Here is a 15,944-nt window from a genome sequence, read left to right on the forward strand (position 1 = left end):
TAAGCACCCTTCCACCACTACACTCTGCCTTCTCGGGGCAAGCCAATTCTGAATCCACATGGATCCCATGCATCTTAACCTTTTGCATAAGACTACCATGAGGGATCTTGTTGAAAGGCTTACTAAAATCTTTCTCAACACCATGTACTGTTGTACGGTCATTGATCACCTTTGTTACCTCGAAAAGTTCAATCATCATTTACTACATGATGAAGTATCGGGACATATGGATAATCTGCTTAAAACATGGGATCAGGATTTGAGACTAGAAATCTCTATAGAAACGTGGAATGATATTTGGGAAAGCGCTAGAAGAATTACTATCTGTAACAGAACCCAGGCTATCCAGCTGAAGATACTTCACAGGGCCCATATAGCACCGGTTCGACTGGCAAAATTTAAGGCAGGAGCATCTCCAATGTGTCCCAAATGCAAAATAGAGGTGGGCACTCTTGTACATTGCCTATGGACCTGTCATAAGATCCGTAGATATTGGACTAAAATAGCAAGTACCCTGACAGAAATTTTAGCAACGGAAATTAAAGTGGACCCTGTATCTCTCCTTTTGGGCTTTTCGAACTTTCCCTCCCTGGACATGTACGGGAAGAGACTATTTTCTATTCTTTCTTTCTGTGCAAGGAAAAATATTTTGGTGAACTGGGCGGTTGAGGGCCCCCTGGACTTTCAAATTGGCACAGATTAATTATGGAATGTATTCCCCTTGACTTCCTTACAAATATGGTGCACCGAAAGACCGAATTATTTTATAAAATATGGCAGCCCTTCTTGAATTACATAAATACAGATATTTCGGCTATCCTAACAAGGGCTTTTATTTAATTGAGATTACAAACCTGGCTGGTCCGGGGCTGCTTAGGAGAGGAATACCGCACGAATACGGGTTTTATTATATCTGATGTTAACACATTCCGAGCATATAAGAGACTTAAATATACACTCTGGTTAGTTGTAGGTTAGATTAGTAGATAGTTGAGTTTTGTTTTTTTTTCTTTTTCGGTATTTTTTTTTTCTTTTGTTAAATTTTGGCTATTGTATATTTGATTTAATTGCACATCAATGTTTACATTTGAGAGTTTTGTTTATTTTTGTAAACTTGTAAAAATGTTAAATTTCTAATAAAAATATCTATAAAAAAAAGAAAAGTTCAATCAAGTTAATAACCTGCCCTGCACAAAGCCATGCTGACTGTTCATAATTAGGCCATACTTTTCCAAATGTACTAAGTGAAAGTGAGAACACACTTCTTTCTTGATTTCAAAATGCTGTAGCATATTAGCATGCTGCACACAAATGTCTCTATCCGCCATATCCTTCTCCTGGGTGAATACTGACACAAAGTACTCATTTAGGATCTCACCACATCCTCTGCCTCCAAGCACAAGTTCCTTGAGTTATCCTACCTTCAACCCATTATTCTACCTTCTACCTCGTTACATTCTTATTTTTAATGTATTTTTAATGTAGAATGCCCAGGGATTCTCTTTAATCCCTACTTGCCAAGGTGATATCATGGCCCCTTCTTGCTCTCCTAATTCCCTGCTTGAGTTCTTTCCTGCTTTCTCTCAGTGATGGAAAGAGTGTGAGGATGTCAGGGTGACTGTGATGGCGTGAGTGTGAGGGTTTCAGGGTGACGATGAAGGAGTGAGTGTGAGGGGGTCCATGTGACAGTGATGGAGTGAGTGTGAGGGGTCAGTGTGACAGTGATGGAGTGAGTCTGAGAGGGTCAGGGTGATGGTGATGGAGTGAGAGTGAGGGGGTCAGGCTGATGATGATGGAGTGATTGTGAGTGTGTCAGGGTAACAGTGATAGAGTGGGTGTGAGGGGGTCAGTGTGACAGTGATGGAGTGAGTGCGAGGGGATCAGTGTGATGGTGCTGGAGTGAGTGTGAGGTGATCACTGTGACGGTGATGGAGTGAGTGTGAAGGGGTCAGAGTGACTGTGATCGCTTGAGTGTGAGGGTTTCAGGGTGACGGTGATGGAGTGAGTCTGAGGGGGTCAGGCTGACGGCGAAGGAGTGAGTGTGAGGGGGTCAGTGTGACAGTGATGGAGTGTGTGAGAGGGGGTCAGGGTGACTGTGATGGAATGAGTCTGAGAGGGTTAGAGTGACTGTGATCGCGTGAGTGTGAGGGGGTCAGTGTGACAGTGATGGAATGAGTGTGAAGGGTCAGTGTGACGGTGATGGAATGGGTGTGAGGGGGTCAGGGTGACAGTGATGGAAAGATTGTGAGGGGGTCAGGAGTGTGGTGATGGAGTGAGTGTGGGTGTTGACAGGGTGACGGTAATGGAGTGAGTGTGAGGTGGTCAGGGTGACGGTAATGGAGTGAGTGTGGGGGTCAGGGTGACGGTGACGGAGTGAGTGTGAGGGGATCACTGTGATGGTGATGGAGTGAGTGTGAATGGATCAGTGTGACTGTGATGGCGTTGAGTGTGAGGGTTTCAGGGTGACGGTGATGGAGTGAGTCTGAGGGGATCAGGGTGACGATGAAGGAATGAGTGTGAGGGGGTCAGTGTGACAGTGATGGAGTGAGTGTGAGGGGGTCAGTGTGACAGTGGTGGAGTGAGTGTGAGGGGATCAGGGTGACGATGAAGGAGTGTGAGGGGGTCCATGTGACAGTGTTGGAGTGAGTGTGAGGGGTCAGTGTGACAGTGATGGAGTGAGTGTGAGGGGGTCAGGGTGACGATGATGGAATGAGTCTGAGAGGGTCAGGGTGATGGTGATGGAGTGAGAGTGAGGGGGTCAGGGTGATGGTGATGGAGTGAGAGTGAGGGGACAGGGTAACAGTGATAGAGTGGGTGTGAGGGGGTCAGTGTGACAGTGATGGAGTGAGTGCGAGGGGATCAGTGTGATGGTGCTGGAGTGAATGTGAGGTGATCACTGTGACGGTGATGGAGTAAGTGTGAAGGGGTCAGAGTGACTGTGATCGCGTGTGTGTGAGGGTTTCAGGGTGACGGTGATGGAGTGAGTCTGAGGGGATCAGGCTGACGGCGAAGGAGTGAGTGTGAGGGGGTCAATGTGACAGTGATGGAGTGTGTGTGAGGGGGTCAGGGTGACTGTGATGGAGTGAGTGTGAGGGGGTCAGGGTGACTGTGATGGAGTGAGTGTGAGGGGGTCAGGGTGACTGTGATGGAGTGAGTGTGAGGGGGTCAGGGTGACGATGAAGGAGTGAGTGTGAGGGGTTCACAGTGATGGTGATGGAGCGAGTGTGAGGTGGTCAGTGTGACAGTGATGGAGTGAGTGTGAGGGGGTCAGGGTGACGATGAAGGAGTGAGTGTGAGGGGGTCCATGTAACAGTGATAGAGTGAGTGTGGGGGGTCAGGGTGATGGTGATGGAGTGAGTCTGAGAGGGTCAGCGTGACGGTGATAGAGTGGGTGTGAGGGGGTCAGTTTGACAGTGATAGAGTGAGTGTGAGGGGGTCAGGGGATGGTGATGGAGTGAGTCTGAGAGGGTCAGCGTGACGGTGATAGAGTGGGTGTGAGGGGGTCAGTTTGACAGTGATGGAGTGAGTGTGAGGGGGTCAGGGTGACAATGAAGGAGTGAGTGTGAGGGGGTCCGTGTAACAGTGATAGAGTGAGTGTGGGGGGTCAGGGTGATGGTGATGGAGTGAGTCTGAGAGGGTCAGCGTGACGGTGATGGAATAAGTGTGAAGGGGTCAGTGTGACTGTGATCGCGTGAGTGTGAGGGGGTCAGGGTGATAGCGATTGAGTGATTGTGAAGGGGTCATGATGATGTTGATGGAGCGACTGTGACCAGGTCAGGGTGACGGTGATGGAGTGACAGTGAGGGGGTCAGGGTGACATTGATGGAGTGAGGGTGAGCGGATCAGTGTGATGGAGATGGAGTAAATGTGAAGGGGTCAGTGTGACTGTGATCGCTTGTGTGTGAGGGGGTCAGGGTGACGGTGATGGAGTGAGTGTGAGGGGGTCAGGGTGACGATGATGGAGCGAGTGTGAATGGGTCAGGGTGACGGGGGTGGAGTGAGTGTGTGGTTGTCAGGGTGACAGTGATGGAGTGAGTGTGAGGGGATCAGTGTGAAGTTGATGGAGTGAGTGTGAGGGGATCAGGGTGACGGTGATGCGGTGAGGGGGTCATGGTGATGGTGATGGAGTGAGTGAGAGAGGATCAGGGTGACGGTGATGCAGTGAGGGTGAGGGGGTCATGGTGACGGTGATGGAGTGAGTGTGAGGGTATCAGTGTGATGGAGATGGAGTGAGTGTGAGATGGTCAGGGTGACAGTGATGCAGTGAGGGTGAGGGGGTCATGGTGACGGTGATGGAGTGAGTGTGAGGGTATCAGTGTGATGGAGATGGAGTGAGTGTGAGGTGGTCAGGCTGACGGTGATGGAGTGAGTGTGAGATTGTCAGTGTGATGGTGATGGAGTGAATGTGAGGGGGTCAGGGTGACGGTGAAGTTGTGAGTGTGAGGGGGTCAGTGTGATGGTGAAGGAGTGAGTATGTGGGAGTCAGGGTGACAGTGATGGAGTGTGAGGAGGTCAGGGTGACAGTGATGGAAAGATTGTGAGGGGGTCAGGAGGGTGGTGATGGAGTGAGTATGGCAGTTGTCAGGGTGACAGTGATGAAGTGAGTCTGAGGGGATCAGGGTGACGATGAAGAAGTGAGTGTGATGGGATCACTGTGACGGTGATGGAGTGAGTGTGAGGGGGTCCGTGTGACAGTGATGGAATGAGTGTGAGGGGGCCAGGGTGACGGTGATGGAGCAAGGTGTGAGGGGGTCAGGGTGATGGTGATGGAGTGAGTGTGAGGTGGTCAATGTGACGATGATGGAGTGATTGTGAGGGGGCAGGGTGACTGTGATGGAGTGAGTATGAGGGTATCAGTGTGACGAAGTAGTGAGTGTGTGGAGTTCACAGTGACGGTGATGGAGTGAGTATGAGGTGGTCAGGGTGACTGTGATGGAGCGAGTGTGACGGGGTCATGGTGACGGTGACGGAATGATTGTGAGAGGTTAAGGGTGACGGTGATGGATTGAGAGTGAGGGGATCAGTGTTAGAGTGATGGAGTGAGTGTGACGGTGTCAGGGTGACGGTTATGGAGGGAGTGTGAGGGTGACGGTTATGGAGGGAGTGTGAGGGGGTCTGGGTGACAGTGATAGAGTGAGTGTGAGGGGATCAGTGGGACGGTGCTGGAGTGAGTGTGAGGGGGTCAGTATGACTGTGATCGCGTGAGTGTGAGGAGGTCAGGGTGACGATGATGGAGTGAGTATGAGTCGGTCTGGGTGACAGTGATGGAGTGAGTGTGAGGGGATCAGTGTGACGGTGATGGAGTGAGTGTGAGATTGTCAGTGTGATGGTGATGGAGTGAATGTGAGGGGGTCAGGGTGATGGTGATGGAGTGAGTGTAGGGGGTCAGGGTGACAGTGAAGTTGTGAGTGTGAGGGGGTCAGGGTGATGGAGTGAGTGTGAGGGGGTCAGGGTGACGGTGATGTTGGGAGTGTGTGGGGGTCAGGGTGACAGTGATAGAGTGAGTATGAGGCGGTCTGGGTGACACTGATGGAGTGAGTGTGAGGGGATGAGTCTGACGTTTATGGAGTGAGGGTGAGTGGATCAGTGTGACAGTGATGGAGTGAGTGTGAGATTGTCAGTGTGATGGTGATGGAGTAAATGTGAGGGGGTCAGGGTGACGGTGATGGAGTGAGTGTGAGGGGGTCAGGGTGATGGTGATGGAGTGAGTGTGAGGGGGTCAGGGTGACGGTGATGGAGTGAGTGTGACGGGGTCAAGATGACGGTGATGGAGTACGTGTGAGACGGTCATGGTGACGGTGATGGAGCGAGTGTGAGGGGGTCAGGGTGATGGTCATGGACTGAGTGTTGGGGTTGTCAGTGTGACGTTAATGGAGTGAGTGTGAGGAGGTCAGGATGACAGTGATGGAGTGCGTGTGAGTGTGTCAGGGTGACGGTGATGGAGTGAGTGTGAAGAGGTCAGAGTGACAGAGATGGAGTGTGTGTGGGGGTCAGGATGACAGTGACTGAATGAGTGTGATGGGATCACTGACGGTGATGGAGTGAGTGTGAACGTGTCAGTGTGACTGTGATGGTGTGAGTGTGAGGGTTTCAGGGTGACTGTGATGGAGTGAGTCTGAGGGGATCAGGGTGACGGTGAAGGAGTGAGTGTGAGGGGGTCTGTGTGACAGTGATGGAGTGAGTGTGAGGAGTCAGTGCGACAGTGAAGGAGTGAGTCTGAGAGGGTCAGGGTGACGATGATGGAGTGAGTGTGAGGGGGTCAGCGTGACTGTGATGGAGTGTGTGTAAGGGTATTAGTGTGACAGTGATGGAGTGAGTGTGAGAGGGTCAGGGAGATGTGATAGAGTGAGTGTGAGGGGGTCAGGGTGATGGAGCGAGTGAGTGTGAGGGGGTCAGGGTGACTGTGATGGAGTGATGTGTGAGGGGGTCAGGGTGACATGGATGGAGTGAGTGTGAGGGGGTCAGGATGCTGGTGCTGGAGTTATTGTGAGGGGGTCAGGATGACAGTGATAGAGTGGGTGTGAGGGGGTCAGTGTGACTCTGATGGAGTGAGTGTAAGGGTATCAGTGTGACGATGATGGAGTGAGTGTGAGGGGGTCAGGGTGACGGTGGTGAAGTGTGAGGGGGTCAGTGTGACTCTGATGAAGTGAGTGTAAGGGTATCAGTGTGACGATGATGGAGTGAGTGTGAGGGGGTCAGGATGACGGTAGTGGAGTGAGTGTGAGGGGGTCAGTGTGACTCTGATGAAGTGAGTGTGAGGGGATCAGTGTGAAGTTGATGGAGTGAGTGCGAGAGGGTCAGGATGACGGTGATGCAGTGAGTGTGAGGGGACATGGTGACAGTGATGGAGTGAGGGGGTCAGTGTGATGGAGATTGGGTGAGTGTGAGGTGGTCATGGTGAAGTTGATGGAATGAGTGCGAGAGGGTCCGGATGACGGTGATGCAGTGAGTTTCAATACATAAGAAACAAACGACAGGCAAAAGTAGATATTGGGCCACTTCAAACTGATGCTGGAAGCCTCGTGATGGGAGATAAGGAAATAGCAGGAGAACCTAACAAGTACTTTGCGTCACAGTGGAAGACATGAGTAATATCCCAACAATTAAAGGGAGTCTGGGGGCTGGGTTGAGTATGGTTCCCATTACAAATGAGAAAGTGCTAGAAAAGCTAAAAGGTCTTAAAATTGATAAATCTCCTGGCCCCGATGGGATACATCCTAGAGTTCTGAGGGAGGTGGCTGAGGAAATAGCAGAGGCGTTGGTTGAGATCTTTCAAAAGTCACTGGAGTCAGGGAAAGTCCCGGATGATTGGAAGATCGCTGTTGTAACCCCCTTGTTCAAGAAAGGATCAAGACAAAAGATGGAAAATTATAGGTCAATTAGCCTAACCTCGGTTGTTGGCAAAATTCTAGAATCCATCATTAAGGATGAGGTTTCTAAATTCTTGGAAGAGCAGAGTCGGATTAGAACAAGTCAAAGTACAGAGGGATCTGGGAGTGCTTGTCGAGGATTCTCTAAAGGTAAACATGCAGGTTGAGTCCGTGATTAAGAAAGCGAATGCAATGTTGTCACTTATCTCAAGAAGGTTGAAATATAAAAGCAGCGATGTGCTACTGAGACTTTATAGAGCTCTGGTTAGGCCCCATTTGGAGTACTGTGTCCAGTTTTGGTCCCCACACCTCAGGAAGGACATACTGGCACTGCAGCGTGTCCAGCGGAGATTTACACGGATGATCCCTGGAATGATAGGTCTAACATACGAGGAACGGCTGAGGATCCTGGGATTGTATTCATTGGAGTTTAGAAGATTAAGGGGAGATCTAATAGAAATTTACAAGATAATACATGGCTTGGAAAGGGTGGACGTTAGGAAATTGTTTCCATTAGGCGAGGAGACTAGGACCCATGGACACAGCCTTAGAATTAGAGGGGGTAAATTCAGAACAGAAATGCGGAGACATTTCTTCAGCCAGAGAGTGGTGGGCCTGTGGAATTCATTGCCGCAGAATGCAGTGGAGGCCGGGACGCTAAATGTCTTCAAGGCAGAAATTGATAAATTCTTGATGTCACAAGGAATTAAGGGCTACAGGGAGAATGTGGGTAAGTGGAGTTGAAATGCCCATCAGCCGTGATTGAATGGCGGAGTGGACTTGATCGGCTGAATGGCCTTACTTCCGCTCCTATGTCTTATGGTCTATTCCTCATGGGCACTTTTAGCTTCCTAAACCTTACATGTGCTTCTTTTCACAACCTCCCTCGTTATCCAAGGGTCCCTTACCTTGCCATCCTTGTCCTTCCTCCTTACTGGAACATGCTGGTCCTGAACTCTCATCAGCAGGTCTTTAAACAATTCCTACAGGTCAAATGTGGTCTTGTCTGAGAAAACACCTTCTCAATTAACACTCCCTAGCTCCTGCCTAATATTGGTGTAATTTGCCCTCCTGCAATTTTGTATTTTGTCACTTATCCTTATTATTCATTACTTTTAAAGTGCATTTATTGCTGCTGTGGTTCTGTTCGCCGAGCTGGAAGTTTTTGTTGCAAACGTTTCGTCCCCTGTCTAGGTGACATCCTCAGTGCTTGGGAGCCTCCTGTGAAGCGCTTCTGTGGTGTTTCCTCCGGCATTTATAGTGGCCTGTCCCTGCCGCTTCCGGTTGTCAGTTTCAGCTGTCCGCTGTAGTGGCCGGTATATTGGGTCCAGGTCGATGTGTTTGTTGATGGAGTTTGTGGATGAGTGCCATGCTTCTAGGAATTCCCTGGCTGTTCTTTGTTTGGCTTGCCCTATAATGGTAGCGTTGTCCCAGTCAAATTCATGTTGCTTGTCGTCTGCGTGTGTGGCTACTAGGGATAACTGGTTGTGTTGTTTCGTGGCTAGCCAGATAATGCATTGGGGAACAGTGCAGAAGTAATTGATAAAAATAGTCCCAGGAATAAGACACTTCAATTATGAATAGATTGAAGAAGTTAGATTACATTAGATTAGATTACATTACAGTGTGGAAACAGGCCCTTCGGCCCAACAAGTCCACACCGACCCGCCGAAGCGCAACCCACCCATACCCCTACATTTACCCCTTACTTAACACTACGGGCAATTTAGTATGGCCAATTCACCTAACCTGCACATCTTTGGACTGTGGGAGGAAACCGGAGCACCCGGAGGAAACCCACGCAGACACGGGGAGAACGTGCAAACTCCACACAGTCAGTCGCCTGAGTCGGGAATTGAACCCGGGTCTCCGGCGCTGTGAGGCAGCAGTGCTAACCACTGTGCCACCATGCCGCCCACAAGTTGTGACTCTTTTCCTTGAAGAGAAGGCACTTGAGAGGAGATTTGACAGAAGTTATCAACATTATGAGCGGGCTGGATACAGTTGATTGAGAGAAGCTATTGCCACTCATTAAAAAAAAACAAGAACAAGATGGCATACATTTAAAGCAATATACTGCCTGGAAATGTGGTGGAGGCAGGTTCAAATGAAGCATTCAAGAGGGTACTGGATAATTATTTGGATATAAATAGTGTGCAAGGGTAAAAACAGGAAATTGGCATGAGATAATGGGGCTTGCTTGAAGAGCTGCTGCCAGCTCAACGGCCAATTGACCTTCTCTGCACAGTAACAATTCTGCGGCTGTGTGAACATTTTCTACTTCACCTGCAAGAAAGGTGTTGTGCACCATTACCTGGGATCCAGTGGGGGCTATGGCAGTGGACTGATCAGGCACCTGGACATGCTGGACTTGAACAGAATGCTGGCTGAAAGCATGAGAATCATGCAGCTGGCTGACATCCACAGTTGAATGCTGATTCTGTTGGGGGGAGGATGCCTGAAATGAAATGGACACAGGAAGACAGATTAATCTTCATAGAAACTGATAGAAATAACGCTGCGTCATTTCATGCTGTGAACATATTAATATCCTGTATTCTAAAATGAGAGTAGCAGATAGGTGGGAATCTGATCAACAGGTTCAACAGCAGGCCATAATGCAAAAGGCTTGCTGATTCATTCTATGCACTTCACCCTCAAAGAATTTCTGGACTTGAACTTAAAATACTGGAGGTATTTGTCTCAGCAACAAACTCCTGCTGTTTTTATACCCTTAATACCTTTAGCTTTCAGAAACCTACATATATTTCTTTCAAAATATATTCAGTGATGTGGACTCCTTTGCCTTCAGTGATAGAGAATTCCACAGGTTCACCACTCTCCAGGTAAAGAAACTTTTTCTCATTTCAGTCCAAAATGGCTCACCACATAACCATGGAGCAGGGGAGGGGAGGATCCGGAGGCAGACAGTGAGGAACACCAGGAGGAGCAGGGGAGGGGAGGATTCTGCACCAGGAGTGAAGAACACAGAGGACAGGGGAGTAGAGGATCCTGAAACAGGCAGTCCGTGGCATCTACTGGACCCTAAGACTTCAGCAGGAAGGTAGTAATTTTTCATTTTTATCATAGTCTTAAGTGGTAATATTTGTTTGATGCTAAGATTTAAGTTCGTACAGCAAGTGAGAGAAAAGACCAATTAATTAAGTTAATTAATCATAACTACTTAATTAGGGAACTTAATTAGCGCGTAATGTGCTTGATATGATCGATAAAAACTTTAACAAGGCAGATTGGTCAAGAAAGTAAGAGCAGTGATAAGCATCGCAGGGGACACAGTGCTTATTTCTCCCTCCAAGAGCATTTTGATTTGCATTATCCATACTAGGCTTTGCTTGTAAATATTTAATTGGCTACATGAATGATTATCAGTGGTGGTTAGTAGTCTAAAAAAAATCAAAGTATGTCACGGTGATTTGGTGGTGGTAAAGTCGCTCAGTTGCATGTCATTGCACTTCTGATGTATATCAAAAAAAAGTAAGACCCATGTGATCAAAGGCAAAGTGGCACATTGAATCCAAAACTGGCTGAAAGGCAGGAAGCAGGCGGGTGGGAGGGTAAGACCTAAATGTAGGATATATCAAGAAGTTTGCAGATGACATGAAGCTTGGTACAATGGGATATAGTGAGGAGCATAGCTGTAAACAGCAGGAAGATAGGAAGGACTGGTCAGCTGGGCAGATTGGTGGTAAATGGAGTTTAACATCTCATGCATTGAGGGAGGGATAACAAGGCACAGTGGCTCAGTGGTTAGCACTGCTACCTCATGGCACCGGGGACCCGGGTTTGGTTCCAGTCTCAGGCAACTGTTTATTTTGAGTTTGCACCTTGTCTGCATGGATTTCCTCCGGGTGCTCTGGTTTCTTCCCACAATCCAAAGATCAGGTGAATTAGCCGTGCTAAATTGCTCATAGTGTTGAGGGATATTTAGGTTAGGTACATTAGTCAGGGGTAAATGTAGAGTAGTAGGGTAGGAGAATGGGTCTGGTTGGGTTACTCTTCGGAGGGTCAGTGTGGACTTGTTGGGCCAAATGGCCTGTTTCCACACTGTAGGGATTCTATGAAGGCGAGAGATTAGACTATGCATGGTAAGACTCTGGAAAGTACTAAAGATCAGAGGAACCTTTGTATGCAAATCCCTGAAGATAGCAGGACAAGAAGATAAGGTGGTTAGCTTGACTTTTTTAGCCAAATCATGAACAATGAAATTATTGTCATGGTTTCATTGTCATAGAGAGGGTGCAGAGAAAATTTAGCAGGATGCTGCCTTTACTGGACAGTCTGAGGTTATTTTCTTTGAAGCAGCAACAGTTAAAATGGGACTTGATAGACATGTATGAGATTACAAGAACCAGAGATAAGGTGGGTAGGAAGGCACTTTTTGCATTAGCAGAGGGGCCATCAATTAGGGGGCATTGATTTCAAGTTAGAGGTATACAGCTAAGAGAAGAGTTGAGGAGCAATTTGTTCACCAAAAGGGTGTTGGAAATGAGGAACTCACTGCCTGAAAGCTTGGTTGAGTTAGACACTCTTGTAACATTTAAGCAGCATTTAGATATTAAATTGCATTCAACGGCTAGGGGCCAAGAGCTGGAAAATGGGATTAATACTATCAGACACAAAAAGTTGAATGGCCTCCTTCTGTACTGCAAACATGAACTGGCAAATGAGGTTAGATGAAAGATCAAAAGAGTTGCAGTGTCAGACACTGAAGAGGATATTTCAGAAAAGACAGGATAGACGTGATCCAATGAGAAAGAAAAATTCCAAGGAGAAGACCCATCATCTAACGCAAACTAAAAAGCATTATTGATAGTAACAGACTTAAGGAAAAAACATTTCTTGCACAGGCCAGAAGATGAGACAAATAATAAAATATTGCAGAGAGTGGTTAAAAAAAATTAATAAGGAGGGATAATTAGATTAGGAGAGAAAGCTGGCTAGAAATTTAAGAATGGATAGGAAGAGTTTCTTGAGGTATTTCGAACAGGAAAATGTTAACAAGTTGATCCTATGGAAAGTCAGTCTGCGGAATGAGTAAAAATAAGGAGGTGACAGATGAATTAACTGTATTTTACATCGGGGAGAAAGTGAGGTCTGCAGATGCTGGAGATCAGAGATGGAAATGTGTTGCTGGAAAAGCGCAGCAGGTCAGGCAGCATCTAGGGAACAGGAGAATCGACGTTTCGGGCATTAGCCCTTCTTCAGGAATGGCTATTTTACATCGGTCTCACTATTGATCTCAGAAATAGCTGTCAATCAGGAAAGGAAGGTAATCAAGACAATTACAATCACCAGGGAAGGGATTCTGAGCAAATTGTTGGAGCTATGGGCTGTCAGGTCAACTTTTTTCTGTTCGAAATACCTCAAGAAACTCTTCCTATCCATTCTTAAATTCCTGCTGGACTTTATCCTAGGGTCTTAATAAAAATGGCTCGTGTGAGAAATTATGTGTTAATTTTAATTTTCCAAAACTCTTTGAATCCAGGGAAGGCTCCTTTAGATTGGGAAATAATGAGTATAAGTTGTTCATTCAAAAAAGGAGGAACACAGAAAGCAGGGAACTAAAGTGTCTTTACAGTGCACTTAGCTTGGAGCAGCAGCTGGGAAACCCTGCAGCAGGAGATGAGGCACAGTAACCAGTAAGCCAATAAATCTAGCGTTGTGCGGATAAAGCAGGAACACTTCAGGGTGGCTTCTGTTGACATCACAACATCAAAAGTTGAGAAAGGCTCCAGAGTGGTGAGTGCTGGGTACCTGACAATTGCTGGTTAACCCTATCTTATCCTACAGATTTAGAACTTGGGAACTTAGTTACCATTAACCATTTCATAATCTTAGTGATAGAGTAGGAATAAGATGAATAATTCTAGCCTAAAGTGTTAATTGTAAGTTTAAGAGATGTGAGGAGAGGTCAGCAGAGTGGAATGTGCAGATTGTCATATGTGGAAAGTCCTAGATGCTGTCAGTGTTCTAGATTTGGGTGAAGATTTGTAGCTCGGGTGCTCGTTGTTGTGGTTCTGTTCGGCAAGCTGGAATTTTTTGTTGCAAACGTTTCGTCCCCTGTCTAGGTGACATCCTCAGTGCTTGGGAGCCTCCTGTGAAGCGCTTCTGTGGTGTTTCCTCCGGCATTTATAGTGGCCTGTCCCTGCCGCTTCCGGTTGTCAGTTTCAGCTGTCCGCTGTAGTGGCCGGTATATTGGGTCCAGGTCGATGTGTTTGTTGATGGAGTTTGTGGATGAGTACCATGCTTCTAGGAATTCCCTGGCTGTTCTTTGTTTGGCTTGCCCTATAATGGTAGTGTTGTCCCAGTCGAATTCATGTTGCTTGTCGTCTGCGTGTGTGGCTACTAAGGATAGCTGGTCGTGGCGTTTCGTGGCTAGTTGATGTTCATGGATGCGGATCGTTAGCTGTCTTCCTGTTTGTCCGTTATAGTGTTTTGTGCAGTCCTTGCATGGGATTTTGTACACGACATTAGTTTTGCTCATGCTGGGTATCGGGTCCTTCGTTCTGGTGAGTTGTTGTCTGAGGTGGCTGTTGGTTTGTGTGCTGTTATAAGTCCTAGTGGTCACAGTAGTCTGGCTGTCAGTTCTGAAATGCTCCTGATGTATGGTAGTGTGGCTAGTCCTTTGGGTTGCGGCATGTCCTCGTTCCGTTGTCTTTCTCTTGGGCATCTGTTGATGAAATTGCGGGGGTATCCGTTTTTGGCGAATACCTTGTATAAGTGTTCCTCTTCCTCTTTTTGCAGTTCTGGTGTGCTGCAGTGTGTTGTGGCCCTTTTGAACAGTGTCTTGATACAACTTCATTTGTGTGTGTTGGGGTGGTTGCTTTCATAGTTCAGGACTTGGTCCGTGTGTGTGGCTTTCCTGTGTACCTTTGTAGTGAATTCTCCGTTCAGTGTTCTCTGTACCATCACGTCTAGGAATGGGGGTTGGTTATCCTTTTCTTCTTCTCTCGTGAATCGGATTCCTGTGAGTGTGGCGTTGATGATCCGGTGTGTTTTCTCTATTTCTGTGTTTTTAATGATTACAAAGGTGTCATCAACATATCTGACCCAGAGTTTGGGTTGAATTTGTGGTAAGACTGTTTGTTCTAACCTTTGCATTCGGGTTCTCATCCCCCGCTGAATTAGTTTAAACCCTCCCAAAGAGCATTAGCAAACCTACCCCGGATATTGGTACCCCTCTGGTTCAGGTGTAGACCATCCTGATTGTAGAGTTCCCACCTACCCCAGAATGAGCTCTAATTATCCAGATTTCTGAATCCCTCCCTCCTGCACCATCCCTGTAGGCACATGTTCAACTGCTCTCTCTCTCTATTCCTCTCCTTGCTAGCATGTGGCACAGGTTAAAAAAAACCAAAGACAACTCTGTTTGGTCTAGCTCCAAACTTCCACCCTAGCTCCGTGAATTTCTGCCTTAAACCCCATCCCTTTTCCTACCCATGTCGTTAGTACCTATGTGGACTAGGGGCTGCTCCCCATTCCCCGTCAAGGATCCCAAAAACACGATCCAAGACATCACTAACCCTGACACCTGGGATACAACACACCAACCGTGAGTCTCTCTCGTTCCCACAGAATCTCCTATCCGTCCCCTTAAGTATGGAGTCCCCAACGATAAACTGTCTGCTCTTCTTCCCCTTCCATTCTGAGCAACAGGGACAGACTCTGTGCCAGAGACCTGTACCCCATGGCTTACCCCTGGTAAGTCAATCCCCCTCAACAGTATCCAAACTGTATACTTGTTATTGAGGGGAATAGCCACAGGGGATCCCCGCACTGTCTGCCAGTTCCTTTTCCGTCCCCTGGCTATAACCCATCTACCTTCTTCCTGTACCTGAGGTGTGATCAACCCCCTGTAACTCCTCTCAATAACTCCCTCCGCCTCCTGAATGATCTGAAGTTCATCCAGCTCCAGCACCAGTTCCCTAACACGATTTCCAAGGAGCTGGAGTTGGGTGCACTTGCCACAGATGAAGTCAGTGGGGACACTATTGGTGATCATTGCCTCCCACATTCTACAGGAAGAGCATTCAACTGCCCTAACATGAATTCCTAAAGAGACTACTGAAAAAAGAAAGCTATTTACCTTACCAAATTGGCGCACAGAACGTTTTTTTTTGGTTAGAGGAGGAGGATGGGTGGGAGACACTACCTAAGCAGTGTTTCGGGTAAAGCAACCACCCAAATATATAATATCACTTACTCGGCCGTCCCGTACGCGCTCCAGCTCAGTGTGTGCTCCGCCTATTCACCAGGTAAGTTTTTTATAGGATTAATTTACCTTCCCGGCAGCCCCCTGCTCTTGCTCTCAGCGCTCCCGCTGCACAAATGGAGGCTGCTGATGCTCGAGCTTAGCTTTTTATAGGCTTTTCATAGAGGGGTACAAGACATTGAGAGGCATAGATAGAATGGATAGCTAGAGACTTTTTCCAATGGTGGAAATATCTATCATGAGGGGACATAATTTTAAGATAATTGGAGGAAGGTTTAGAGCAGATGTCAGAGGCAGGTTCTTTACACAGAGTATGGTGGGTGCATGGAACACACTGCCAG

The 15,944-nt window shown here is 47.5% G+C and overlaps 1 protein-coding gene across 12 annotated transcripts in view; it reads right to left on the reverse strand.

The window, feature by feature from the left end:
- prdm10 (PR domain containing 10) overlaps positions 1-15,944 on the reverse strand; it is a 241,471-nt gene that overhangs the window by 25,702 nt on the left and 199,825 nt on the right. For all 12 annotated transcript variants that reach the window (XM_087976537.1, XM_087976536.1, XM_087976538.1 and 9 more), the window contains one exon: positions 9,685-9,828. In XM_087976537.1, the coding sequence (XP_087832663.1) occupies positions 9,685-9,828 (144 nt within the window). The remainder of the gene's footprint in view (positions 1-9,684; positions 9,829-15,944) is intronic.

This window comes from Chiloscyllium plagiosum, unplaced genomic scaffold, assembly GCF_037043375.1.
Source record: "Chiloscyllium plagiosum isolate Xiang-an unplaced genomic scaffold, Cpla_swu_hap1 HiC_scaffold_29, whole genome shotgun sequence".
Taxonomy (NCBI): Eukaryota; Metazoa; Chordata; class Chondrichthyes; order Orectolobiformes; family Hemiscylliidae; genus Chiloscyllium; species Chiloscyllium plagiosum.